The following is a 27,265-nucleotide window of genomic DNA, read 5'->3' as shown; positions in this document are numbered from 1 at the left end:
TTATGGAGGCCAAAATTATGACATAGCAAGTAGTTTAGACGGTTCTCCTTATAAAGAATGGTTTTGATCGTTGATCCTTAAAAAGAGCGGTTTTGATCCCTGAACCTTAAAGAGAGGTTGAGATCCCAGATCCTGAGAGGGATTTTGTTCCCTGATCCTGAGAGCAATTTTGATCCTTGATACTGAGAGCGGTTTTAATCCCCGATTCTTAAAAGACAGTTTGATCCCTGATCCTGAGAGGGATTTTGTTCCCTGATCCTGAGAGCAATTTTGATCCCTGATACTGAGAGAGGTTTTAATCCCCGAGCCTTAAAAGAGCGGTTTGATCCCAGATCCTGAGAGTAATTTTGATCCCTGATCCTTAAAAAGAGTGAGTTTTCCCATCTCTGGTATCATATTTCTATTTCTAAGAGCAATCTATTATCGATAAACTCGATTTTTTCGATGGTACTACTTAGTGTTGAATTTACTGAATATCGGAAGGAACGATTCGATATATTGTATGTTTGTATATAATTTTTATCTTCTGTCGTAACATATCTCGTTTGGCTGCTGTCTTCGACTTTTGGATTTTGACATTCCTCCTGCTCTCCAGTCGAAATGGGCGTCCGGAGGCTCCAGACTTTCATGGAGAGAACGGCCGACTGCTGTTACGACGTTGACATCAAGGAAATGATCAATTCCTACTTGTGAGTATCCATGGTTTTGTCCTTTTTGCCCTTACTATATTCGAGGAAAGGTTAATTAAAACAGTAAATTAATGTCAGTTTTAATGTTTACGAAATGCTACCTGCTGTCCGTCCTCTCAAGGTGGGTAGCTTCACAGAACTGTCAGTTCTTGCCAAGGGGGTAGCTTCTACAGAACTGTAGTTCTTTTAAAGGAGGTTGCTTCCACAGAACCGTCAGTCCTTTCAAAACGGGTAGCTTCCACAGAACCGTCAGTCCTTTCAAAATGAGTAGCTTCCACAAAACCGTCAGTCCTTTTGAAGGGGGAGTATCTTCTGCAGAATAGTCAGTTCTTGCCAAGGGGGAGTAGCTTCCACAGAACTGACAACTTTTTCAAAAGGCGTAGCTTTCACAGAACCATCAGCCCTTTCAATAGAGGTAGCTTCCGAAAAACCATCAGTCCTTTCAAATGGTGGTAGCTTCCGCAGAACTGTAAGACCTTTTAAAAGGGGGTAGCTTCCGGGTAGCTCCACACAACTATCAACCCATTTAGTTGGGGTAGTTTCTGCAGAACTATCATAACCAAACTTGATTAATTAACGATCAAAAGGCTTACATTGAGTTTTGGTATGGTGAAGATAAAAAGTGTTTAACACAAGTTGATAGGTCATAAAGATCTGTATGTTAAAGGATCCTGACGGTTCATAGAAACATCTGTACGAAAGTTTGGTTGTTTCTGGTCATTATGGTCTGCATATCCGTGCTGTTATGGTATGTTGGTATAATTATAATATATTACAATATACGTACAACAAATATATACCAATGCTGGCATTCATAAAGTCTGTATATGGATGAAAATGTGTTTAGGTTGCCTTTAGGTATCACACAGAGGTCAGATGTATCAAAACATTGATGATAGGCAGACCAAACAGATCGGAAACCACCAAACTACAGGTCCACCACCCTGCGACCTCAAGAGTACATTTCACATGTTCTATCTTAAACTCATTCGATATTTTTATTTTATAGGAGAGAAGGCAGAGGGAAGCCAGTGGTTGTGATCGATATCTACTCATGCATATACTTCATATTTGAAGACGTGGCGTGGCTCAGTGGTGGCCAGTCGAAAGAGATGGCCTACCTCTTGGAACGTTTTTACAAGTCTTTCACCGATCTTGGAGCCGAACTCGTTATATTCATCGACGGTTGTTTGGAGCCTTCAAAGGTCGATACGTGGAAGCTAAGGCGGCACGAGGAGGTCAAGAACATCCAGTACATTTTTGACCAGCTGGACATCAATCCATACCGCTTCCCAGAAGACTGTAAAAAGAGTAGGGTCAATATGATGGTGAAATTACTCACTGGTCCAAACATTGAGGTAAAAATTGAGGACATTTGTCATCATTAAATCAATTGTTCAAAAATCATTAATATCAGTTGTTATTGTTGAAGCAGTGAGGAGCAGCCAGGAATAAAGTATTTTTGTAAGGCACAAAGTGTGGTGTTATTTTTGTGGTGTCGTGTTTGTTTCACATGAAAATGTTGTGTGATATACATGAAAAAAACATGACACCACAAGAATAGCACCACACGTTTTGCTCTGAAGGTGATTCGAATAAAGGTCGAAATGTTGGCAAAACAATGAAAAAGGAGTTTTTCTAAAACACTTCATTCCTAACCGCTCCTCTCTACTTCAACAAATTATGCATTGATACGTTGAATGCCTAGTATCTCAGATCAGTCTCGTGAATGAACTCTCCACACTCGCTTCAATGATTTTGGTTTTTTCCGCTTATTGTTAGTTTGGTAAGCGGATATTTTGCCATTTTCGTTTGTTGGTCTGTGCATTTTCGCCATCTCTCCAAACATAAATTAGGATATTTAGAGACGAACAAACTGCTTGTTTATCTGTTTTTCAGCTTTGAAGAAAGAAAAAAAAAATGTTAATAACACTTATTTTTAGGCCTACTATTCTACTGAAGAATGCGACCTTGAAATAGCGAGATACGCCAAGCTGAACAATTGCTTTGCCATTTTAGCCCAAGACACAGATTTTGTCATATACGAAGGGGCGAGGCATTACTGGTCGGGAAAACATTTAAACCTTCGTAGAATGACAACTAAAGAGTATTCGAGGCAGAATCTAGCTCGCTGTCTACAACTGTCTACACAAGATCTACCACTTCTGGCCTCGCTTATAGGAAATGATATCATCTCAGAAAAATTACTTTTGGTAATTTATTTAATTATCTTTATATTTTTTCATTTCACACTCTCCCTCTCTTCCTCTCATTTGTTTCCTTCACATTCTGAATTGTCGACTTTTTTTTCCATTTCGGATTACTGGAATGTTTGGACGACAAGTTTGATTAGGGAAAGACCACTGTATAAATAGACACTTATGGCCTCGAAAGTAATAGTGGCCTTTGTAATAGTGAGACGTCAATTTAAATTTTCCTGTGAGCAATTTTGATCCGTGATCCTGAGAGTGGTTTTAATCCCAGATCCTGAGGGCGATTTCGATCTGTGATCCTGAGAGTGGTTTCAATCCCAAATCCTGAAAGCGATTTTGATCCCTCATCCTGACAGAGATTTTGATTTCTGATCCTGAGAGCAATTTTGATCTGTGATCCTGATAGCAGGTTTGACCCCAATCCTTAAAAGTGGTTTTAATCCCAGATCTTGAGAGCAATTTTAATCCATGATCCTGAGAGCAATTTTGATCCCTGATCCTAGGTGCGGTTTTAATCCTCGATCATTAAAAGAGTGGTTTTGATCCCTGATCCTGACAGTTTTTGATCTCTGATCCTGAGAGCAATTTGATCCATGATCCTGAGAGCGGTTTTGACCCCCAATCCTTAAAAGTGGTTTTAATCCCAGATCCTGAGAGCAATTTTGATCTGTGATCCTGAGAGCGGTTTTGGGCCCGATCCTTAAAAGAGTGATTTTAATCCCTGATCCTAAGAGCAATTTTGATCCGTTATCCTGAGAGCAGTTTTAATCCCAGATCCTGAGGGCGATTTCGATCTATGATCCTGAGAGCGGTTTCAATCCCAAATCCTGGAAGTGATTTTGATCCCTCATCCTGACAGAGATTTTGATTTCTGATCCTGAGAGCAATTTTGATCTGTGATCCTGATAGCAGGTTTGACCCCAATCCTTAAAAGCGGTTGTAATCCCAGATCCTGAGAGCAATTTTGATTCCTGATCCAAACAGTGGTTTTAATCCCCGATCATTAAGAGTGGTTTTGATCCCTGATCCTGAGAGGGATTTTGATCTCTGATCCTGAGAGCGGGTTTGGCCCTCGATCCTTAAAAGTGGTTGTAATTTCAGATCCTGAGAGCGATTTTAATTCCAGATTCTGAGAGCGGTTTTGATCCCTGTCCTGACAGCAATTTTGATCTCTGATACCGATAGCAATTTTGATCCGTGATCCTGAGAGCAGGTTTGATCCCCGAGCCTTAAAACCGGTTTTAATCCCAACCGGGACTTTTACTTTACAGTGATAACCACCGTGTCAACACCTTTTAAACCTCCCCCCCCCAAAAAAAAAAGGTATTGTCCAATTGATGGAATTGAAAGAAAATACTTTATTATTAGCTTCTTCCGCCTATCCAAACCATCAATTATTATGTATACTGAATAAAGTCAGCAGTTGACCAAAAACAGTAATGTCCAATTGCAAGTGGATCATTTTTCCACCAGGATAAATCTCACCCTCACCTTGTTGTAATTAGGCCGGGATCTGCTAAAAATTGTGTTCACCTGACATTGCCCATTAGGATTTTCACTTATTGTAGTCTCTGTAAAACTCGATCAATGGGGAAAATTTTACATAACTTGAGGACTACACACATCCAGGAGTTCTCATCTCTTAAAAACCTAGAAGTTCAGGGAGGCTAGAATTTCAAAATTACATGGTTCATACATTGTTGATTGAGAATAAAAAATTCAACGAACTTATTTTACTTGTAGATAAATGATTAGTTTTATTTTATTGATTTTTAAACAATGATTTGATGATTTCACACAATTTGTATTGTACAATGAATACATTTTTCCAGCCTTTTCATAGAAGCATGGGCGACTTGTGGCAGCAGAGGTCAAACAGTATCAACTACAGAAATAATTTTTTCAACGTCGCCAGTTGCATACGTCATTACAAGTCGAAATCGAGTGATATAAATCAGATGCTGCCGATCATCGCAGAGAGGGTTTTCGGCGTCAAGGATTATTCAGATTTGCTCCTACGGAGTCTGAACTCGTATGACGTGCTTCTTATAAGACAAGGTACGGGTTTAGAATGAACAGAATTGTTCAGAGTATTTAATTTTGTGTCATTTCTGGGTGGGGAGACAAAATTTAGTCGTTTCTGATCATTCAGACAACGGAAAATCAAACTATGCGACTGACCTCATGAAAAACTTAAAACTCCTCCACAATTAAAAAATAAATTTGTTCAATTCACTATTTTTTGTGGTCCGCTTAACCAGTTTATAACATTCAATTAATTAAGGTTTTAAGTTGAGATAAAAAAGTCAGTGTCATGAGCGGGATTCAAACCCACGACCTTCGGCTTGATATGCCGCTACTCTACCACTTGAGCTATTGTGACCTCGATCCACTCGGACACCAACCTCAACCCCACCTTTTTGAATTTTCCCTCCTTTTTGCCATTTTTCATTTTTATCTCAATTTAAAACCTTAATTAATTGAATGTTATTAATTGGTTAAGCGGACCACGAAAAATAGTGAATTTAATGAATTAAAATGAAGTACACTTCACTAAATCTCTCCGTGGCCATTTCATTTGTCGCCGAGAATCAAATAGATTACACGACATTTGAAAAATGGCAAAAAGGAGGGAAAATTCAAAAGGTGGGGTTGAGATGGGAAGTTAGTGCCCGAGGGGATCGAAGTCACGATAGCTCAAGTGGTAGAGTAGCGGCATATCAAGCCGAAGGTCGTGGGTTTGAATCCCGCTCGTGACACTGACTTTTTTATCTCAACTTAAAACCTTAATTAATTGAATAAATTTATTATTAATAAATAAATAAAAATAAACACAAAAAATTAAAAACTGTTATAAAGTGGCAAAACTAAAAAATAAAGGTGCTTCTAGTTACAGAATAATCCTATATAGATTGAAATAAAAATAATTATTATGCATAAACAGCAAAGTGGGGAAAATAATATAAAGAACGATGCAGGACAAACATCTCAAGGCATATCAGAACTTAATTAAGGGACGAACATCAGACTGTCCAGAAATGGGAGAATTTCTTCCCCAAGCAGGTTTTTCTTGCCAAAATAAGAGGCTCTTACTTCCCTGAGTTGTGGACATACAAAAAAGAAAAAAAAAACACATGTACAACTAAAAAAAAAATCATGCATACACAAATCAGCAATAGTTCTACATCATACAACTTAAAAAGAACTGTACAAATTGCAACATAAACTGGGAAAAAAAAGACTTATTTTTCACAAACTTATAAAATGGATTTGAGTAAGTGAAAATTACTTGGACCCAGCATTAAAGATGTTGAAATTCTAATGACAGACCCATGTAGTGTGTATAATTAGTACAAAATGTTCAGAAACAACAAACTAAAGCAAAAAGGGATCTTTTTCTTTACTTTTCGAATTAAATCAGTTTCAATTAATTAATCTTTAATTAAGGTTTTGTTTGAGAAACTTAATCAGTATCACGAGCGGGATTCGAACCCACGACCTTCAGCTAAATATGCCGCTGCTCAACCACTTGAGCTATCGTGACTTCGATCCACTCAGACACGAACTTCCCATCTCAACCCCACCTTTTGAATATTCCCTCATTTTTGCCATTTTTCACTTAATTTCCTTAATTAAAGATTAATTGAAAAGAATTTATTTGGTAAATTGGACCACGAAACCTAATAGATTAAATCAGTTTATTAATTTTTGTCTTAAACCCTATTTTACTTTCTGTAATAAAAAAAAAGCTTCCTCTACGCCATGAGAAACGATTATTTACAACACAAACAAGAACAGAGTGTATTTTTGCTTCAAACAAAATATTGTCATTTTTTTAGATGATGACATAGATACAAGATATGGCAAAAATTGGACCGAAATTCAAAAACTGATCAAGAAATTGCACAAAACGAGTAAAATTGATAGTAGTATTTACATGGTGATAACACGCGGTATTTTCACGAGCTGTTCACTTCTCGAAGACTACACTCGCAATTTTTTCCCTCCTGCGTTACAAGTATTATAATCATGACTCATTTTGTCTGGAGGTTTTGAATAACGAAGTCACTTTTTAGATATTGAAAAAATTAAGACAGAGGATTTACGGCATATTGCTTCAGGAGAAACCTTTGCCCGATAACGGAGTACATTATGTGAAAGAACTTGTCGTTTGTGGCCTGACCAGTGTTGAAGATTACATCCCTGTACCTGCCATCATGCCGAGTGGTAAGAGTTAAAAGAACAACTTGTGTAAACTGTTATGCGGTTCTATATTCTAGTGCCTCACAGTGGATTGATCAAGCTTATGACCCTCAATGACAAAGACACAACAAAAGAAAAGTTCAATCTATTTTGCTCTGCGCTTCATGTAAACAGCAGCCTTTTAGAATTGGAAGAGAAACATTTAATCCTGCCGACTGGAGTACTGAAATACCTTCTTGTAAGTAATTGACTCATTCTTGAAGGATTTTCAAGCTGGTTCATTTTTTTTAGACGGAGGGAGGCATGGTGTTGGAAGACTGGGAGGTGATCGCCCTTGTGGTTGCAATGGTTCTACTCGATTCCTACTCGATCAAACAGATCAATAGAATTCAAGAATTTCCAATCGATATACGATGTATAAACCTTTATACGATTGTTGCCAAGGGTTTTTACTTTGGGACCTTTCTGAATAGTGTCTGCGGGCACCCTTTGAGCTATGAAATGGTGAGTCTGGAAAACATTTTGTCAGTCGAAGAGAATTATTATTATTATTAATATTATTATTTTTTTTTAAATTTGAGAATAATTAAAAAAAATACTAAATTGGATCTGACTTTTTGTCTTCAATATCCAAAGAGAATAAGTTCTGAATCTTCTACATTGAGCCACCTCATTGTGATCTACAGTTTAGTTTCCTTCTAATTCACTTTGGCTTTCAAAACTTTTTCATTAATTTTTTTTATATTCTTATTAATATATATTCATTTAGTGCAATCCGGTGAGGTACCATGATGGAAAGCTTTTTCACAAGAAGTACAAAGAAGCAATCGAGACCAGAGATATTGAAGTGTTATGTGAAAAAAAGGTAAATAATAATAATAAACCTTTTATGTTTAGTAGTCTAATTACTTATTTCAATTAATTATTATTTTTATATAAGGTTTTGATTGAGATAAAAAAGTTAGTGTCACGAGCGGGATTCGAATCCACGACCTTCGGCTCAATGCTCGATGCTCTAACCACTTGAACCATCATGACTTTGTTAGAGCAGCGGCGTATTGAGCCGAAGGTCGAGGGTTCGAATCCCACTCATGACTCTAACTTTTTCATCTCAACTAAGACCTTACATAAAAATAATAATTAATTCAAGTAAATAATAATATCTAATAATTTAAACTTTCTATTAATATAAGATTTATTTCAGAAAAATGCTGTCGTGACGTGCAAAAAAATCCTTTCATTTTTAAACAGCCGACTGTGAGATGTACATTTTAATTACATTTTATTAACTGTATATTGTTCAAGTATATTCTAAATGTACAGATATATTTGTATATTACATAATGTATAATGTATGTAAACAAAAATATTTTTAAAGTTTTAGAATTGTATTTATAAAATTAAATTGAATAAACATTTTGTTACTTAATTTTAAATTTATTCCCATAACAACTAAAATATTTCGGTGGATAACGTGAAGTGCTCAGGTCTAAAGCTGGTGCGACACGATACTACAAACACCTAATTTTTTTTTCACAGCTTCTCCAGTGTTTAAAGGAAGGTCGTTTTTGCCGGAAGCACAGGCACGCGGTATTCAACGAATTGAGAGGATTCCAAACTGCAAAAAACTAACGTTGACATTAAATGGAGGGATAACACCACATACACGACCTTCTTTTACATATTATATATTTAATTTTTTCAATTAGCAAATTGGAACAAGACTGGCTGGTAAATTTAGGCTCAATAATCAGATCAAATATTCACCACACTGTGTAGCAGAAATACTTAATTCAATCAATTGCCAAATCATTTGGCATAAAAGTAGTAAAGGTTCGATGCATTGTAGCACCAGCTTAAAAATACCCACCCTGGGTCAGCAACGACTGAACTAAGAGTCTACAAGCCACAGATCTCAAGAAAAAAAATTTCACAAGGTGTTTTACTCTTGTCCATATCTTAGCGTAAGTTAAAAATAGTAAGCAGGAATTTCAAATGTAGGTTGAAATAAGACTGCTTGAAGGGTCGCCCACCCTGTAGGTAGCAAAGAGGTTTCCACAAACATGGAAGTCATAGAAACGTGACAGACGAATAGTCTAAATAACAAATTCAAGGAGTAATTTTGTGCAGAAAGGTTGCGGACACAGTTCATTAATATGTGGGACACCATAAATTTGGGGTCACCATATGTAGGCATTGCACTCTTTTTGCTGGACATCGTTGATATGGGATCAATGGGCTGCATAATGGAAATTCGTTTGAGTTATATGCTGTTGTGCGGCCACCCACAAAGGGAATCTATCTGGCCCTGCAGTCTTTGCTTTTCCTTTATTCCCCTACCCTGGTTGGGAAATTGATATAAAAAGGGATATGTGAAAAGAAAAGTCAGTTGATCAAGGACTGAGCAAAAGGATGCAGTCAAGCAGCAACGATCAATCTGGCTCAGTAAGAGAAAACAGTCAATCTGAGGAATGCAGTCAAGCAACCACACTCAGCAAGAAGACTCAGTTAACCGAAGAATGCAGCAACACTTAAACGGGGCCTCAGCAAAAGAACTGTCAGTCTGAGGACTCAGTCAAAAGTAGTAAAGCAGCCACCCTCAGTCTGGGACTCGGCGAGAGAACACAGTCAAGAGCAACTAAGCAACGCACTCAGTCAACCCAAGGATACAGTCACACTCAGTTGGGGTTTCAGCAGTAGAACTCAATCAAGCAGCCACCCTTAGTCTGACACTCAGCAAGAAGACACAGTCAAGAGCAGCCAAGCAACCACACTCTGTTGGGGGCTCAACGAGAAGACTCAATCATCCTGAGGATGCAGCTACACTCAGTCAGGGCTACAGTTTTAGAACTCGGTTAACCTGAGGACTCATTCAAAAGCAGTCAAACAGCCACCCTCAGTCAGGCTACGTGGGAGAACTCGGTCAAGAGCAGTCGAGCAGTCGCACTCAGCAGGGCCACAGCAAGAGAACTCAGTTAAGAGCAGTCGAGCAGCCACCCTCAGTCTGAGACTCAGCGAGAAGTCACAGTCAAGAGCAGCCAAGCAACCACTCTGTTGGGGGCTAAACAAGAAGAATCAATCATCACAAGGATGCAGCTACACTCAGTCAGGGCCACAGCAGAAGAACAGTCAACCTGAGGACTCATTCAAAAGCAGTCAATCAGCTGCCCTCAGTCAGGCTACGTGGGAGAACTTGGTCAAGAGCAGTCACACTCAGCAGGGCCACAGCAAGAGAACTCAGTTAAGAGCAGTCAAGCAGCCACCCTCAGTCTGAGACTCAGCGAGAAGACACAGTCAAGAGTAGACAAGCAACCACTCTGTTGGGGGCTAAGCAAGAAGAATCAATCATCGCGAGGATACAGCTACACTCAGTCAGGGCCACAGTGGGAGAACTCGGTCAAGAGCACTCAAGCAGCCACCCTCAGTCTGAGACTCAGCGAGAAGACACAGTCAAGAGCAGCCAAGCAACCACTCTGTTGGGGGCTAAGCAAGAAGAATCAATCATCACAAGGATGCAGCTACATTCAGTCAGGGCCACAGTGGGAGAACTCGATCAAGAGCAGTTAAGCAGCCACCCTCAGTCTGAGATTCAGCAAGAAGACACAGTCAAGAGCAGCCAAGCAACCACACAGCCAGGAACTCAGTCAACCTGAGGATGCAGTCACACTTAGATGGGGCTTCAGCAGTAGAACTCAGTCAAGAGCCCTCACCCTCAGTACACATTCAGCGAGAGGACCAGCCAGCAAGGACCGCCATGGACCTAGCTATTGCAACAAGTCAAGTAGAGCTGACTGTCTAGGATCCAGAAAGCTGCAGGAAGAAGATCCTGGAAGACACTGAAGAATATGGAAGCTAATATTGGCAAGCATTATTCGTGCTACGTCCTCTTGTAAATAAGCTCATACCCAGAGTTAGAGATGTGGCTGAGTTGCCTTGTTTGTTTGTTGGTTGGTACAATCTGAAGGCGACATTTTAGAAATGTTTCTAATACCATCTACTTAATATTTTTGAACCTTACCTTCTCCTCTAACAAAAAGTAATTAAGCATGTAAACTGAATGTTCTCTTATTGCTTAGCAATAAGCACATAGAGGGAGCATCAGTGACCGCAACGGTTTAGGCATTGACACGGCGATCATCACCGTAAGGTAAAGGTCCCAGCTTCGAATCCAGCGGCCCTGCCATTCGAACCCAACATATTTACAAATGGGCTTTTTTTCAAAAACACCGGCATCCTGAGGGTTGATATGACCTCTGCTGTTGCGAACCCTCATAAAAAAGAAAAAATATTGTCATAGTATTGATTAATAATTTATTTGTCAATTTGTTGTATATCAAAACCAAAAAGAAGTATTGAACTTCAATAGAACTTTTATGAATTAATGAATTAATCACCTTATTTTATGTTTTATATAATAGTATGTCTAATCTGAGATAGGCCTTACTAAAAAAAAAACTAAAATTTGTCTTATTTATGTAACTGATTGTCCTGATTGGAGAAGTTTTGATGTGTGTTGAGTGAGGTAAGATAAACAGAAGACAGGTGAAAAACTAAATAAAGCCAGAACGATGCAGATGAGGCAATTTATTTTATATGAACTTAACAGCTAACAAGAGATTAATGTATTTATTGAAGAAAGAATCATAATAATACACACAAATTTATAATACATTAATACGTAAGAATACATTTGTTTAAAATAAGTTTGGTTTTAACAAAGGATACATTTTAAAATATATAATATACAGGTTGAAAGGACTCCATCAAACCTGTTAAAGAATTTATTTTTCTAAAACAACAATTCGAAACAAATGGATACATTTTAAAATATATATAATGGACAGGTCAATAAAAATTCCTTCGCATATTCAATTTTTGTTGGGTAATATCATTGACATTATTTTCTTACCGGATCTGATCTCCTTTTGCTGAAAAAGAAAATTTCCAGTTAAATGTTAGAAAAGTAATGTTTTACTGTAGATATAATACCCTGAATTCGCAGAGGTTATCAAAAGATTTGTTGTCCTTCGCTTGTCTGTATTTGTGAAGGAACAGCTTTCCATCTTGGTAATGTATAGGATTTGCCTTATACATGGGACAATGTCAGGACAATGTTTACCAAATTTTAAACTATGTGTGTTGTTTACCAATTCAGAGTCCAACGGATGGCCGCAGACACTGTTGAGTTCCGCTATTGCGACGAAAACCCTGATGAAAGCCCAATACAGGTGGATGCCATGTGGGTCCATCGGAAATTCGGGGATCGCTTCCAAATCTCTTACCGAATAGTACTGGAGGAGTAACATCGTCGCTACTGCAGCTTCAAGTTCCCAAGTTGAAATGTCAAACTTGTTCATCTATAAGTCACATTAAAAATTATAAAAGAAGAAAAAACTTCANAGGTTTTAGGTTTCATTTGCTTGGAAAAAGGTTTCATTTGCTTGGAAAAAGGTTTCTGTGAAGATTCCATGTTAGGAATCTTAAACAGAGTTTTGTAGAAATTAAGTATATTGTAAATATAAGGTTATACGTAAGAAATATGTTAGCTAATTATTGGGAAAGCGTATTGAGTAGCCGGAAGTGGCCTAGAATCGCGGGAACCGACCCCGTCTTTCTCGAAAATTCCAGACGCAGCTAAACAAAGCTGGCCCAATAATAACAGCTGGATGTTTCGATTAAGAAATGTGGGCCGATCCCGGGGCAATCGCCCTAGAAAAATTGGCTGTCGTGCTGACGAGTGTGCCTTATTGCTCAACCCTCAGGGTTAGCTAATGCCCGGACTCATCCAGAATAGCTCAATGAACTGAGAGGACAAGGGCAATCGGGTCACCCGGAAGCATAGCAGTGTTTTCGAAATACAACTGTTCCCCACCTCCTCCCTGAACGGATTGATAAAAGAGGGACAATCAGTAGAGAGTAGAATCAGAGAGAAGTAGAGAGTAGAATCAGCGAGAATCCGGGTCGAGTCCGAGTAGAGTTCGGGGTAGACCGTAGTCCGAGTCCAGTTGAGAGAATTCCATGGAGACGGCCAGGAATTGAAGAGAGAGGCGGTAAGCGGAGTGCTGTCACGGTCGGGGCGGCCCCGGCGGACCGTAGGACTAGACGCCGGGAGGAACGTCGAGAGAGACGCCCAGAGTAGCGTGGAGAGAGACGCCTGGAGGAACGTCGAGAGAGATGCCCAGAGTAGCGTGGAGAGAGACGCCTGGAGGAACGTCGAGAGAGACGCCTGGAGGAACGTCGAGAGAAACGTCGAAGCAACATAGTTCGTAGAATCCGCGCCGACTATCCGTCAGGATCCTGTGAGTACAAACTTTTGTCAATTGTTTGGCGGGAGATTCGGAGAACAGTAGGGCGGTTTCGGCTACTTTTAGTACGGCTATCCCAATAATTAAGCCCCCTAGTAGTAAGAGTTAATTATAGAGAATAAGAACCCTAGTTATAAGTATCTAGAAATAATTGTCCAGTAATAGGGTTGTCTCTGAATTATACACTAGTTGTTTGTACATATTGGAATTGTTTAGTCACAACATTAAAGGGACTTGATTGTTTGGTCCGAATTCTTGTGTCTTTTCCCCCAAACCTCCTTGGCCTGAACTAGCAGCAAATAAGAAAAGGGTGTTCACCCGTCGAGCCCGGGCAACCTGACACATCTTAGTTCTTACCCCAAAAAGGCTTGACGGGCTTAGAGTGGAGTAGCTCGCTACCCCCTCGGAACGCCCTAGAGAGCGACGGTACCCGAACGAGCCGCGAACCGCGCTCGGGGAAACCGCTCGTAAGTTTCATTTGCTTGAAAAAAGGTTTCATTTGCTTGGAAAAAGGTTTCATTTGCTTGAAAAAAGGTTTCATTTGCTTGAAAAAAGGTTTCATTTGCTTAAAAAAAAGGTTTCATTTGCTTGGAAAAAGGTTTCATTTGTTTGAAAAAAGGTTTCATTCTCTTAAAAAAAATGTTTCATTTGCTTGGAAAAAGGTTTCATTTGCTTGAAAAAAGGTTTCATTCTCTTAAAAAAAGGTTTCATTTGACTGAAAAATGCTATATTTATTCCTCTACATAATAATTATCATTACTTTTTAGGTTTCATATGCTTGAAAAATGGTTTCATATGATTAAAAAAAATGTTTCATTTGATTGAAAAAAAAGTTTCATTTGACTGAAAACTGCTATATATGTAAAATTCATCAAATATATATCAAGGAAGGCCCACCTTGCACTCTAATTTGCTGAGGGTGTCTACTATGACTTCATTAATGTTGGAAGGGAGAAGTCTGAAATATTTCGTTAGAACCTGGTCATTTTGCTGGTTTCCCCATAGAAAGTTAAAGACTTCATTTAGATATGACACTCTTTCTTTCTGGAGTGAAATATTTTTTTTCAGCTTTTCTGTTTGGATGTGGCCACCGTTGAAAACTATAAGCTCGATACCCGCAGCCTTGACTTTTTGGATGAATGACTCGAGAACATGGGCGAACTCTTTCAGCTGCCCACCGAGCACCCAACATTTGTTGTTATACAACCATGTATAACACGAACCTATATGCCATATTAGCACAGGATTTCTTTTATTTTTCCTTCTAAAAAACGAAAATGTATTAACTTTTAAAATGAAATTAACTGACGGATTAGCACAAAGTTTTTAAATTTGCTATAAGTATGATGTAAAATGTGTAAATAAAATTAAAAAATATATAAATAAAACGAACTTATTAGAACAGACAAAATGCAACTTTGACGTTGTAAACATTGTTTTTTACTAATAAAACACTTATTATTATTATTGTACAAATTTACATTTTTGTAAGTGTTTTTCTCTCATTAAATACAATTTTTCTCAAAAATCAAATACTCTCCAGTATCAATGTGATTTATTTATAGATGTTCTTCTCTGGTCACTAGCCCAGATTAACATCGCTTGTCCACTGATAATTAGCTATACACTATACTAATAAATGGCTATATAAATAATTAATAAATATAATATATTCATGAATGTTTATATTGATAAATAAATATGTTAATATTTAATAAAAATTACATTAATAAAACTGAACTGTAAACCTTTATCAGACAACAGGAGGAAATCTTTACAACTTGACTAAATGCTTACTTGTACTCAACGGCAAGCTCGCCCATATTCACCGGAGTATAGCATTCTGGGTGGTTGTGAAGGAACGTTTCAAGGCTTTGGATGCCCATAATTACAATTTGAAGTGATCGTTTCTGCAAAATTGAAGGAGAAAAAATGTTCAATCGAATATATATGACTAAGAAACCACAACTAAAATCAAACAGAAGCAAATGTGATAGTGTGTCATACTATGAATCATACTTCCAGTATTTGAATATTTGCTGATAAAGCACACTTATCTTTCATTTATCATTTTATTTTTTATTATTTTATTATTTTATCATTCATTTCACATTAATTAAAGTAAAAATTAATAAACCTTTATAGATGAAAAAAAAGTAAAGTAAGTATAATATGAGAAAAAATATTTTTTTGTTTAAAAAAAGCTGGTAACGCGCAAAAGAGTTCCTCTGAGTCAGAGGATTGATGCCAACAGGAAGTTGAAATGTGTGTGCCAAACGTAAAAACTAAAAAATAAATAAGTAAATAAACCGTGCATGCTACAGTTTATATTAATTATGGATAATAATTCGATACCTTAATTTTTTTTTTATGTTTATTTAAAAAGTAGTAGCTCTGCCGATATACATTCGAGGAAGTGTACACAGAATCTAATCTATTTACCCTCGGTCAATCATTAGGTCATCTCGGGTTAAGGGGGAGAAAAATGCAACTGTTCTTAATGGACATCTGATAAGCCGAGTGCATTTTTCTGTACAAGTGACGCTATAACTAATAATTATTCAGATATCGTGAGATGCGGTCTGGTGTGATGTAGGTTTCAGAAAAACACTTTCTTTATCGTGCCAATATTGCGATCTTTATTGAGATCATCTTCAAGGCCTGGGATTTACAAACAATGTTTACATTTAACAAATACATTTAGGATGTGGAAAAGTGAATTTATACAATGCAATGTATATTTTGTATTCAATCAAAGTATTTGTCTTCCTTGCGTGTCGTGTTGAGAGTGCCAGTGAGATTTTGCTGTTTTATGTTTATATATGTTGGGTTTTGAAAGGGTGGGGAAGGAAGTCGGTATATAAAAGACAATTTTGTGTAAGGTTCGGCTTCTTTGAAGTGAAAAGAGCCGACAAAGGGAAACAATGTGTCGGTAATAGTTCGGCCAGATTATCCTTTCAGGATTATATAGGAAGGGGATAAATAGGAAAAGGAAAGCTAAATTGTTGGAAAATTAGACTATGTGAAAAGTATTTGATGTGTGGAATGTAATGTAATGATATATGTAAGAAGAAGAAGAAAAATAACTTTATTCTGGGACTGGTGTCCCCTTAGAATAATTTACATGAGATAAAATCAAGGAAGTACCTTCTATGAAGTTACAAATTTAAAAAAAAAGTTAGAAATCTTTGCACAATGTATGCCAGTAAGGCAGGCCAGAAGAGAAAATTACGAGAATATTAAACAAAAATAATAAATGTTATCGTGAGGTCTCTGGTTGGAGGGAGAGGAGGTGATTATAAAGATGGGATTTAAAGGAGGAAAAGGAGGCAGCGTGACGAATAGAAATGGGATGGGAGTTCCAGAGTTTAGGGGGTCGGATCAGAAAGGATCTTTCGAAGGTATGGGTTGTATGTTGCGGAAGAACAAGGTCGATTGGGGATGAGCGGGTCTTACGAGTGTGATTTGAGGAGTTGAATTGGAGGGATTGGATGATGTAAGGAGGACGACGAGTGTGGATGGACTGGAAAAGAAAGCAACCTAGGAAATACTGTGCACGGAAGGAGGGGAATAGCCAGGAAAGTTGGAAATACAACCCCGACACCCGGGATCCCCGTGGGGTGCCGTACACAAATCTTACGCAACAATTCAAAATACGCTTCAATCGCGCGTTCTCCCTCTCCGAGAGACCACCGTATGCCAAACAGCTATAATCGAAGAAGGGAAGTATAAGGGAAGATACAAGGAGTTTGCGGATGGAGAAAGGTAAGAGAAGCCAGGACCGACGAACCAGGCTGAGGGAGGCGATGGAATGGCGGGAAATTTGGGAATGCCAGGAAAGGTTTTGGTCAAAGACTACTCCTAGGTTTTTAACCGAAGAGCAGAAGGGAATGGGATGGTTATTTAGCATGAGAGGTGGGATGCTGGGGAGGGAATTGAGGAGTTGCCTGGACCCGATAATTATGGCGGTGGATTTGGACGGGTTGAGGACTAGGGAATTTTTATGGGCCCATTCGTTGATGGATTTTAGGTCTTTTTGGATCTTGAGAATGGCCGAGAGAAGATCGGAAGGGTGAAAGGATATGTATATTTGGGAGTCATCGGCATATAGGTGATAGATACAGGACTGGATGGAGTCGGGCAGATCATTGATATAAATGGAAAAAAGGGTAGGAGAGATGCTAGAGCCTTGGGGCACCCCAGATTTTAGAGGGAGGAAGGAGGAGGTAAGGCCATTGGGAAGGGAAACAGCTTGGTGGCGATTGGTAAGGTAGGAGTGGAACCAACGAATGGTGCTGGCGGAGAAGGAAAAAGATTCGAGTTTAGACAGGAGAGAAGAGTGAGGGACATTATCGAAGGCTTTAGAAAAATCAAGAAGGACAAGTATAGTAACTTTCCGTTGGTCCATTGCTAAGTGGAGATCACTGGTAATTTTTATTAGTGCTGATTGGGTGGAATATCCTTGGCGGAAGCCAGATTGGAGGGGGTTGAGAAGATGGGACTGTTCAAGGTGCTTGGAGACTTGTGCTTGGACTAATCTTTCTAGGGGCTTGGACAGGTTTGAGAGGATGGAAATGGGACGGTAGTCTGTAGGGGAGGATGGGTTGGGGGTTTTATTGACAGGGTGGACAAGGGCTTTTTGTTTTAAAGTTTAAACAGTTGATCTTGTAGATTACGCCAGATTTATTTGTTACTGGTGTGGGATCTTTAACTTTGGAAAAAAGTGTTTGGATAGTTTTATATTTTTTAAAAGCTATTTTGAAGTTATCGGACGAGAGAAATGTGTTTAGTTTATGTGATAGGCCTTGAATAAATGGTATGGAAATGTATGCTTGTTTGTTTGTATTTGATATACTTAATGTAGTATTATTAGTAATAGTGGATGGTGTTAGTGTTGAGTTGTAGTTGTTGATTATTCTGTTAATTATGTGTTTAGGGTAGAGATTGTTATGGAGGATCTGTTTGTATATCTTTATGTTCTTGTGGTGAAATGATTCATGACTTAGGGTAATCATTCTGTGAAGTAACCCTTTGGCCGTGTTTATTATTGTATGAAGAGGATGGTGAGATTTAAAGTTGAGGTAGCAATCTGTGTTTCTTGGTTTTTGATACCAATCTGTGATTAATGTGCCATCTGGTTGTTTTATTACAAGTGTATCTAAAAATGGTATTTTTTTTGTTGTTTTTGATTTCATATGTAAATTGAAGGCGTGGGTGAAAGCTATTAAATGTATCTAATGTAGTTTGAATTTGATCTGTGGGAATTGCTGTCAATATATCATCTACGTATTTAGTGAGGAAGGGTAATGTGAAAGGAAGTTGTTGTATGACTGTATTTAGTAGATGTGTCATGATTATGTCTGCCAGTATCGGGCCTAAGTTGCTACCCATGGCCGTACCAAAAATTTGTTTGTAAAAGTGATTGTCGTATGTAAAATATCCGTTAACCCGGCAGTGTCGGATCATTGTTACGAACGTGTTCTTTGATAGAGTTGTGTGTGGTTTATGTTGGACCATTTATCTTTCATAATGTTCAGTGTTGTGTCTATTGGAATGTTGGTAAATAATGATGAAACATTTAGGGATATGAGAGAGTAGTGTGAGGGGATGTGGATATTATTAATTTTATTAATGAAATGAATCATTTACATTATATGTGTTATCTGTGATGTTGTTGAGTATAACTAATTACAATTAATTAAGGTTTTTTGTTGAAATAAAAAAGTCAATGGCACGAGCGGGATTCGAACCCACGATCTTCGGCTAGATAGAATGGTCTTTTTATTTCTACAACTCGTTCATGATTTTCGTTGACGATAGGGCACAACGCTTCACGATCTTTCACCTTAATCATGCAATTGGAATATTTGTTCCCAGTAAAGATTGACTAGATAGAATGGCCTCGCCGTGACTAATATTATCAAATTTTATTTTAATAATACTTTCCGAGCGCGCCTCTGATGTGAAGCACCTGTTCACTTTATCTTTGACGAGTCACAGATGTTAAATCTTCCTCTGCTCGTCTTTCTTTGTCAGTTTCGTAGTACGGTACAAGATAACTTTTATTCGCTACTGCTATTACATCTTTAGTAAAATCTAATTTAATATTTAATATTTTCATGCTATCTAACCCAAACAGCATGTCGAATTTATTGTGGTAATTGTATAAGAATAATTCTAATAGAATCACTATTTTTCGTGGTCCACTTTACCAATTAATAACATTCAATTAATTAAGGTTTTAAGTTGAGATAAAAAAGTCTGTGTCACGAGAGGGATTCGAACCCACGACCTTCGGCTTGATGCGCCACTACTCGACCACTTGAGAGATCGTGACTTCGATCCCCTCGGGCACTAACTTCCCATCTCAACCCCAACTTTTGAATTTTCCCTCCTATTTGCCATTTTTGAAGTACACTTCACTAAAGCTTTCCGTGGCCATTTCATTTGTCGCCGAGAATCCAATCCGATTACACGACATTTGAAAAATGGCAAAAAGGAGGGAAAACTCATAAGGTGGGGTTGAGATAGGAAGTTGTCCGAGTGGATCGAAGTCACGATAGTTCAAATGGTAGAGTAGCGGCGTATCAAGTCGAAGGTCGTGGGTTCGAATCCCGCTCGTGACACTGACTTTTTTATCTCAACTTAAAACCTTAATTAATTGAATAATTCTAATGTCAAGAATTTTCCTTTAAAAATTTCCGTATTAAGTTTAGTACTTTGGCTAACTAAAAGTCTAAAGCCGCAGATCTCAAGAAAAAAATTTCACAAGGTGTTTTACTCTTGTCCATATCTTAGCATAAGTTAAAAATAGTAGGCAGGAATTTCAAATGTAGGGTTGAAATAAGGCTGCTTGAAGGGTCGCCCACCCTGTAGGTAGCAAAGAGAGTGGACCACAACCATGGAAGTCATAGAAACGTGACAGACGAGTAATCTAAATAACGAAATCAAGGAGTTATTTTGTTCAGAAAGGTTGCAGACACAGTTCATTAATATGTGGGACACCATAAATTTGGGGTCACCATATGTAGGCATTGCACTCTTTTTGCTGGACATCGTTGATATGGGATCAATGGGCTGCATAATGGAAATTCGTTTGAGTTATATGCTGTTGTGCGGCCACCCACAAAGGGAATCTATCTGGCCCTGCAGTCTTTGCTTTTCCTTTATTCCCCTACCCTGGTTGGGAAATTGATATAAAAAGGGATATGTGAAAAGAAAAGTCAGTTGATCAAGGACTGAGCAAAAGGATGCAGTCAAGCAGCAACGATCAATCTGGCTCAGCAAGAGAAAACAGTCAATCTGAGGAATGCAGTCAAGCAACCACACTCAGCAAGAAGACTCAGTTAACCGAAGAATGCAGCAACACTTAATCGGGGCCTCAGCAAAAGAACTGTCAGTCTGAGGACTCAGTCAAAAGTAGTAAAGCAGCCACCCTCAGTCTGGGACTCAGCGAGAGAACACAGTCAAGAGCAACCAAGCAACGTACTCAGTCAGGGACTCAGTCAACCCAAGGCTACAGTCACACTCACTTGGGGCTTCAGCAGTAGAACTCAATCAAGCGACCACCCCTAGTCTGAGACTCAGCAAGAAGACACAGTCAAGAGCAGCCAAGCAACCACACAGCCAGGGACTCAGTCAATCCGAGGATGCAGTCACACTCAGCTGGGGCTTCAGCAGTAGAACTCAGTCAAGAGCCCTGACCCTTAGTACACATTCAGCGAGAGGACCAGCCAGCAAGGACCGCCATGGACCTAGCCATTGCAATAAGTCAAGTAGAGATGACTGTCTAGGATCCAGAAAGCTGCAGGAAGAAAATCCTGGAAGACACTGAAGAATATGGAAGCTAATATTGGCAAGCATTATTTGTGATAAGTCCTCTTGTAAATAAGCTCATACCCAGAGTTATGTGGCTGAGTTTCCTTGTTTGACTGTTGGTTGGTACAATCTGAAGGCGAAATTTTAGAAATGTTTCTGATACCATCTATTTGATATTTTTGAACCTTACTTTCTCCTCATACAAAAAGTAGTTAAGCATATAAACTGAATGTTCTCTTATTGCTTAGCAATAAGCACATAGAGGGGGGCATCGGTGACCGTAATGGTTTAGGCGTTGACACGGCGCTCATCACTGTAAGGTAAAGGTCCCTGGTTCGAATCCAGCAGCCCTGCATTCGAACCCGACATACAAATGGGCTTTTTTTCAAAAACACCGGCACCCCGAGGGTTGATATAACCTATGCTGTTGCGAACCCTCGTAAAAAATCATTGAATCATTTAGTTTTACTTTGTCCCCTTTTGGGTCTCAAATTTTGAGGCTAGGTCTAATAAAAAAAATAAACAAATAAAATTTTAGTGCTTTATTGTGTCGCCAACCAATTGTACTAAGTGCATTGATGTCAATTATAAGGAAATAAAATAAAATACAAGTTATATTTGAATCAACAATAATCGGTGTTTTACCCGAATAACTAAGTTTACTCAGCGGTTCATTTGTTTAAGCATTGTGTAATAAGAGTAAGCGGCGCGCAGCACCTAAAAAAAAAACAGTCAGTAGGAAACTACTAAAAATACTGTAATTAATTAGACCTCAATTGATGTCCCGAGGTGTAAATTGTTCATCATCAAAGCTGTAAGACTGACAGGACGGAGCGATCTGGCATTTATTATAACGATATCTTTGTATTTGGGCTGTTTATCCAAGTACCAGGAACTGTTGTAAACTCCATCCCTTATGGTCAGAGTCTTAAAAAAACAAAAGTTTTTATGTTTTACATCAGCTTATATTTCGCTCAAAAATTTTATCGACCAATCTGTGATGGTAAAGCAGTAAAATTGAGGAAATTTAATAAAATAAGTGTGCTTATTATTATTTTGAAAATACTACTAGCTTTTTGATACTCATTATTTATCCGTTAAATCATATTTAATTGCAGGTCATTTATATTGACTTACAGCTTGTTGAAGTTCTGTGCTTAGCCAGCAGTAGAACAACAGCTCGATGAATATGACCATAGTGTAGGTGGTTTTCCGTGAATAAAGTATCACCTGGTCCATACCACTTTTGCTCGTTTCATTAACCTTGGAATTTAGCATTAAAAAAAAATTGATCGTTTAAGAAAAAAATAATGATAAAGTAAAAGTTGTACCATTGTGATTTCATAAATGGCGAAACAAATGGTAAGAGCGCTGATTAGAAGTTGGAGAGCCAGGATCGGAGATAGAATATGTTTGATTTCTTTGCACATGCTGAAAAAAAACATTTATTCAAAATTTTATTCTTCTCACCTAATTAAATTAGAATAATTTAAAAGTGAAGTAGATGTTTATTTAATTAATTTTCATTTGATGGCTTTTTGTCTAAAAATTAGAAATCCCACAAAAATTAATCAATCAATTAAAACTGAATTAATCAAGTATTTATATAAAAGTACATAACAGCTTTTATAATTGTTTCTTTTTTTGATTTGTCGTTATTTATTAGCTCAGTTTGTCTCTGGGTTCTTCTATTCACTATTTGAGTTCGGTCATAGCAAATTATCCTATTCTGAAGTAAAACAGTAGGGTATACTGACCAGAATTGGAAATAACAAAATGTTTTGTTAATAAACCTCAAAAAGAGACAAATTATCAAATTGTTCATTCCCAAACCGACTGAGATTACAAGCTGTAGATTTAGATGGCAAATTTCATGATCATAATAATAAATTTAATTGTTAAAAAGATAAATTTTAAAATGACAGACCCAGAAATATTTATTCACGAGTGAATCAATTTGGCGTAAATTTTGCCTCGAGTTTGAAGATGAAAATTTATTTTTTTATGAAAATTTATCCCAGTTCTGTATTTCAGAAAGGGGTTACCATAGAAGTCTCTGGTGGTCTTTGATGAATTGTTTGAAATCTTCGTAGTTGTTGGATGTTTCAAAAGACATTTTTAAAAGCTCCAACATTCCGCAAAGAGTGATTACGCAGCAGACGAAGAACAGATTGCTTCCTGCGAAATGGATCAATATGCCCATTGTGCTGACCACCTCGTAGACGTAGATGATCTGCACCCATGGGAAGCTGTTGACGTCGAAAGGGTAAACTATCGGCAAAACTTTGCTCATTTCTTCTAAATTTCGGCTCAAAAAGAGTGCCGAGGGGGAGGAAATTATAGGAACGAGGGACCAAGAGCAGAAGCAGACCAAGAGAACCATGTTGTAAAACTTTTGCAGTCTTAATATTTCATCGGTGCGTTTTCCGAGTATTGTTCCGGTCCTTTCCCAATCGTGCCCCACGCATGCGAACGAACTGAAATCGAGTACGAGTCCTGACATTTTTGACATGTAATTATGGAAAAAAATGCTTTTGGTCATGATCTGAAATTGGTCGAGCCCGAGGCTCATAGCGAGGAACTTCTGGGCGTAGGACGTTTCCGAGAATAGTGACGTATAGAAATGCGCCGTCGTGACAGAAGGAAGGATCACATAGATGAAAAAGCATGTCCAAATTCTTGTTGTAAGTTTGGGCTTGTTGCCGTCTAGATAGCTGGCCAAGCCAGTTATTCCCAAAGCGGAATAATAACAATATTTCGCCTTGACTATCCCTTCCGAAACCATTTTGTCCACTAGCTTCAACTAACTTCTAGCATATTCACCCTGTCACAAATTATCGATGAAACGGTTTCATGTGTATTGAATTCATATGCATAATCTATGATATGGAAAGAACTTCGACATGTCTCCATTTAGAAAATCAATGTTTAAAAAAGTTTGCGGCGTAAAAGGAAGTCAGTTTTATTAAATTTGGTACAAACTTTTACATGCATAAATAAATTATCCAAATTCTCAATTAGTAAAGAAAATATATTAATAATAAATAAACATTTCCTATCTGACTTAAGGGAATCAAATAAAAAATTTAAAAAAGTATGTCAGTCTGATTCCCAGTTTATTTTTCAACTTGCGCTTGAAAAGAGTTTATCTCGACGTAATTGCTTTATGAAGCCCTTGCACATCTGAAAATAGATATCCCATAAAAAGAATCTTAAACAAATCAAATATTCAACACTTCTATCAAAAAGTTGACATTTTTGTACTCAATTTTGTCTTGAGCACATTTAACGTAGGCTGAATCAAGATCACAAACTAGAATTATTTTAATAAGAAATTTTTTTATTAAATTAGGCTTCAAGGTGAAGTCAGTTGTTAAATTACATAGAGGAACTTTTCTTAGACAAACTTTATTGGTGATCAATGGCTCAAATAATTCATGCGTCTGTCTTCCTCAGAACTTTTCCCCCCAGAGTGGTTATTTTGCAATTTGTCATTTGCCATTTGTGTTACACAATTTATACTCAAAAAATCAATTCTGTACTAGAAAAAAAGAAAGAATTAAGTGCAACACCAATATCATAAATCGATTTGATTCTCCTAAGTCAAACTATGAAAAAATTAAACTGAGAAAACCCTAAAATAAGTGAGAAAGGCAAAAAAGTAAAGAATAATAGTAAATAAATGACTTCATTTTGACAGATTAATACTTCTTACTGATATAATTTTATTATTTTTTTTAAATTTATTTTTATTTATTTATTTACGGATCGAAATCCACTATAAAAAAGACATATTACAATAACAAAAAATATAAATAATATATTATAAATAATAATAAAATACAAATAATATATATAAAAAGAATAAGGACGTATATACATGGTAATAATATAAATGGTAAATATAAATGATAAATATGAAAATACAATTAAAGAGTAACAACTGAACAACAAAAATGAAAGACATAATTACTAACCAAATAAGGCAGAGAAAACAAAATAAAGCTGAAAGACAATTGAAACTACAATAATTAGGTACATATTTAATGAAAATAATGCTCTTTGTAAATATATAATAAGACTAGAGTGCGAGAATTAGTTGAACCAGTAAATGAAATAAATTGTAATAATTTTGTACAGTATGAAATATAAAAGCATTCAACTAAGGTTGTAGGATAAGGTTTTTCACAGATTGCACAGAACTATTGAAGAAGTCAATGCTATTGCAGATGTTGTTACTCTTGATCATCATTCTGTGTAGAGGAGAAGAGAGCATGTAGTTAGAGCTTTGGAATTCAATATAAAATAATTTATAGGTTTTAAGAGAGTACGAAGGGACATGTAGCTGTAGTTGAGAGAGGAGATAAGGACTATCAATGAGATTGTTTAATAATTTAAATACAAAAACAATATCAAAGTAATCCCTTCTTAGTGCCAGTTCGAAAAGTTTAAATTCAGAGCGGATTCCAGGGTAGGCAGAATTCGGAGGAAGATTGAGTTTGTAGGAAAGTTTTTTTAAAAATTTGTTTTGTACAGATTGAAGAATTTTTTGATAATTTAGATAGAATGGGTTCCAAACAGGTGTAGCATATTCTAGTATGGGTTGTACAAAAGCTTTATAAAGATAGACAAAACAGAGGATTTTTAAATTTTTAGTTGTTTCGGATGATGAAACTTAGCATCTTCATAGATCTATTTTTTATTGAAGAAATATGTTCTTTAAACTTGAGCTTTTGATCAAAAAGTACACCAACATCCTTTACGACCTCAACTCGCGTTAACTCGCGGAGAGTATAGAGATATATAAAAGGTTGTTTCTTATGAGAGAATGTAATTGTGTAGCATTTGGAAACATTAAGAGCAAGTTTGTTATTAGAGCACCAGGTTAGCACATTATTGATAGAATTTTATAATTGTAAGCAATCGGAAGGAGAAGTGATTATGGAATAGATTTTCAGATCATCAGCACATAATAAAAATTGAGCAGAAGGAAGAGCAAGATGGATATCATTAATAAATAAGAGAAACAATCCTTTTATCAACGTATTCTTAATTATATAATTACTCAATTAGATGTAGATGTAGTTGTAATTTTTTCAGGGTATGGTATACTGCGCCGTTTAAGAGCTATTGTATTCCCTGTTCTCTGCCTAAAGCACATCGGTGAGTCCTATTTCAACAAGAAATTTGATTAATAGGCCCGGTTTCAGTGGTTGAAGCTCTTCTATGGTCACATTATACATATCCTCCTGCGGGCTAGTGTAGCTCCACAGTTTGTTAGTAAATTTGTTGGTGTCTCTTCTGCCTGTGTTCTTTAAGTGTCTGTTTAATCTGCAGTGTCCTGTTAGGAATCATGTTAGGATTCGCAGTCTGTTCCTGCTTCCTTTGATACATTCTGTGATTTTTTTTCTTACCAAAATTGGTTAGAAGATTCTTGGATTGTCTATGTCCAATGAGTGAATTCCATTATTCCTTCATTTTCTTTTTGTCCTTCTGTCTGAGATATTCGTTAATAGTGTGGATTTCTATGCCACAGAAGGGTTAGTTACTCAATTAATTAGAATTTTAGACCAAATGAAAAATTTTTCGAACCCACAACTTTCGGCTAAATATGCTACCTTGATTTCTTTTACCCATGCCACAAACTTCCAATTTCGATCATTTTATTCCAATTGTAAGCGAATCGCGGCTTCATATAAAAACACTCTTTATTAACGATTGTACTACATTAGCAGGACTGTGTACGATTCACAGGGTGTCATTCTAGATTAATACTGACTTTTTAATTATTTTTATCAGCTTATGCTTAATTATGTAATTACTCAATTAATTATACAGAATTTTTTCAAAATGAAAAATCAAGGTAGCTCAATTGGTAGAGCAGCAGCGTATTTAGCCGAAAGTCATGGGTTCAAATCCTGCCTGTGACAGAAATTTTGTTGAATGGAAAATTTGTGTCACAGGCAGAATTTGAACCCATGACTTTCGGGTAAATACGTTGCTAGTAATAATATAATTTTATAGTTAAGTCAATTTT

The 27,265-nt window shown here is 37.2% G+C and overlaps 4 protein-coding genes across 4 annotated transcripts; 1 reads left to right on the top strand and 3 right to left on the bottom strand.

Annotated features, from left to right (window-relative positions):
• LOC106672122 (constitutive coactivator of peroxisome proliferator-activated receptor gamma-like) lies at positions 1-8,453 on the top strand. Its single transcript, XM_014403292.2, has 10 exons — positions 1-689; positions 1,699-2,047; positions 2,633-2,902; positions 4,735-4,960; positions 6,742-6,920; positions 6,979-7,129; positions 7,183-7,343; positions 7,397-7,609; positions 7,875-7,970; positions 8,310-8,453. Exons 1-10 carry the CDS (start codon positions 601-603, stop codon positions 8,364-8,366), a joined length of 1,791 nt encoding a protein of 596 aa, XP_014258778.1. The 5' UTR covers positions 1-600; the 3' UTR covers positions 8,367-8,453.
• A 3,229-nt stretch (positions 8,454-11,682) lies between these two features.
• On the bottom strand, positions 11,683-12,489 carry LOC106672079 (constitutive coactivator of peroxisome proliferator-activated receptor gamma-like). Its single transcript, XM_024225241.1, has 3 exons — positions 12,253-12,489; positions 12,095-12,190; positions 11,683-12,033 (listed from the first exon to the last, which is right to left on the bottom strand). Exons 1-3 carry the CDS (start codon positions 12,460-12,462, stop codon positions 11,974-11,976), a joined length of 366 nt encoding a protein of 121 aa, XP_024081009.1. The 5' UTR covers positions 12,463-12,489; the 3' UTR covers positions 11,683-11,973.
• Positions 12,490-14,128: 1,639 nt separating this feature from the next.
• Positions 14,129-15,849, bottom strand: LOC112126336 (constitutive coactivator of peroxisome proliferator-activated receptor gamma-like). Its single transcript, XM_024225240.1, has 3 exons — positions 15,766-15,849; positions 15,208-15,320; positions 14,129-14,674 (listed from the first exon to the last, which is right to left on the bottom strand). Exons 2-3 carry the CDS (start codon positions 15,294-15,296, stop codon positions 14,293-14,295), a joined length of 471 nt encoding a protein of 156 aa, XP_024081008.1. The 5' UTR covers positions 15,297-15,320; positions 15,766-15,849; the 3' UTR covers positions 14,129-14,292.
• A 5,922-nt stretch (positions 15,850-21,771) lies between these two features.
• Positions 21,772-24,137, bottom strand: LOC106672123 (putative odorant receptor 92a). The gene is made up of 5 exons (XM_014403293.2): positions 23,274-24,137; positions 22,560-22,659; positions 22,366-22,491; positions 22,000-22,155; positions 21,772-21,945 (listed from the first exon to the last, which is right to left on the bottom strand). Exons 1-5 carry the CDS (start codon positions 24,011-24,013, stop codon positions 21,892-21,894), a joined length of 1,176 nt encoding a protein of 391 aa, XP_014258779.1. The 5' UTR covers positions 24,014-24,137; the 3' UTR covers positions 21,772-21,891.
• Between the last annotated feature and the right edge of the window lie 3,128 nt (positions 24,138-27,265).

Source organism: Cimex lectularius, unplaced genomic scaffold (assembly GCF_000648675.2).
Source record: "Cimex lectularius strain Harlan isolate CLEC.00 unplaced genomic scaffold, Clec_2.1 scaffold93, whole genome shotgun sequence".
NCBI classification, from domain to species: domain Eukaryota; kingdom Metazoa; phylum Arthropoda; class Insecta; order Hemiptera; family Cimicidae; genus Cimex; species Cimex lectularius.
The sequence above is the reverse complement of the archived record's forward strand: the minus strand, read 5'-3'. Positions and strand labels throughout refer to the sequence as shown.

Coding starts and splice junctions, on each gene's coding strand:
- LOC106672122 (XM_014403292.2), top strand. CDS start 601: ATGGGCGTCCGGAGGCTCCAGACTTTCATGGAGAGAACGGCCGACTGC. Junction 2,048..2,632: donor TCACTGGTCCAAACATTGAG/GTAAAAATTGAG, acceptor ACTTATTTTTAG/GCCTACTATTCTACTGAAGA. Junction 7,971..8,309: donor AAGTGTTATGTGAAAAAAAG/GTAAATAATAAT, acceptor GATTTATTTCAG/AAAAATGCTGTCGTGACGTG.
- LOC112126336 (XM_024225240.1), bottom strand. CDS start 15,296: ATGGGCATCCAAAGCCTTGAAACGTTCCTTCACAACCACCCAGAATGC. Junction 14,675..15,207: donor GAGCTTGCCGTTGAGTACAA/GTAAGCATTTAG, acceptor TTCGTTTTTTAG/AAGGAAAAATAAAAGAAATC.
- LOC106672079 (XM_024225241.1), bottom strand. CDS start 12,462: ATGAACAAGTTTGACATTTCAACTTGGGAACTTGAAGCTGCAGTAGCG. Junction 12,191..12,252: donor ATCCGTTGGACTCTGAATTG/GTAAACAACACA, acceptor CCCATGTATAAG/GCAAATCCTATACATTACCA. Junction 12,034..12,094: donor ATAACCTCTGCGAATTCAGG/GTATTATATCTA, acceptor TTTCTTTTTCAG/CAAAAGGAGATCAGATCCGG.
- LOC106672123 (XM_014403293.2), bottom strand. CDS start 24,013: ATGGTTTCGGAAGGGATAGTCAAGGCGAAATATTGTTATTATTCCGCT. Junction 22,156..22,365: donor GCACAGAACTTCAACAAGCT/GTAAGTCAATAT, acceptor TGTTTTTTTAAG/ACTCTGACCATAAGGGATGG. Junction 21,946..21,999: donor ACCTCGGGACATCAATTGAG/GTCTAATTAATT, acceptor TTTTTTTTTTAG/GTGCTGCGCGCCGCTTACTC.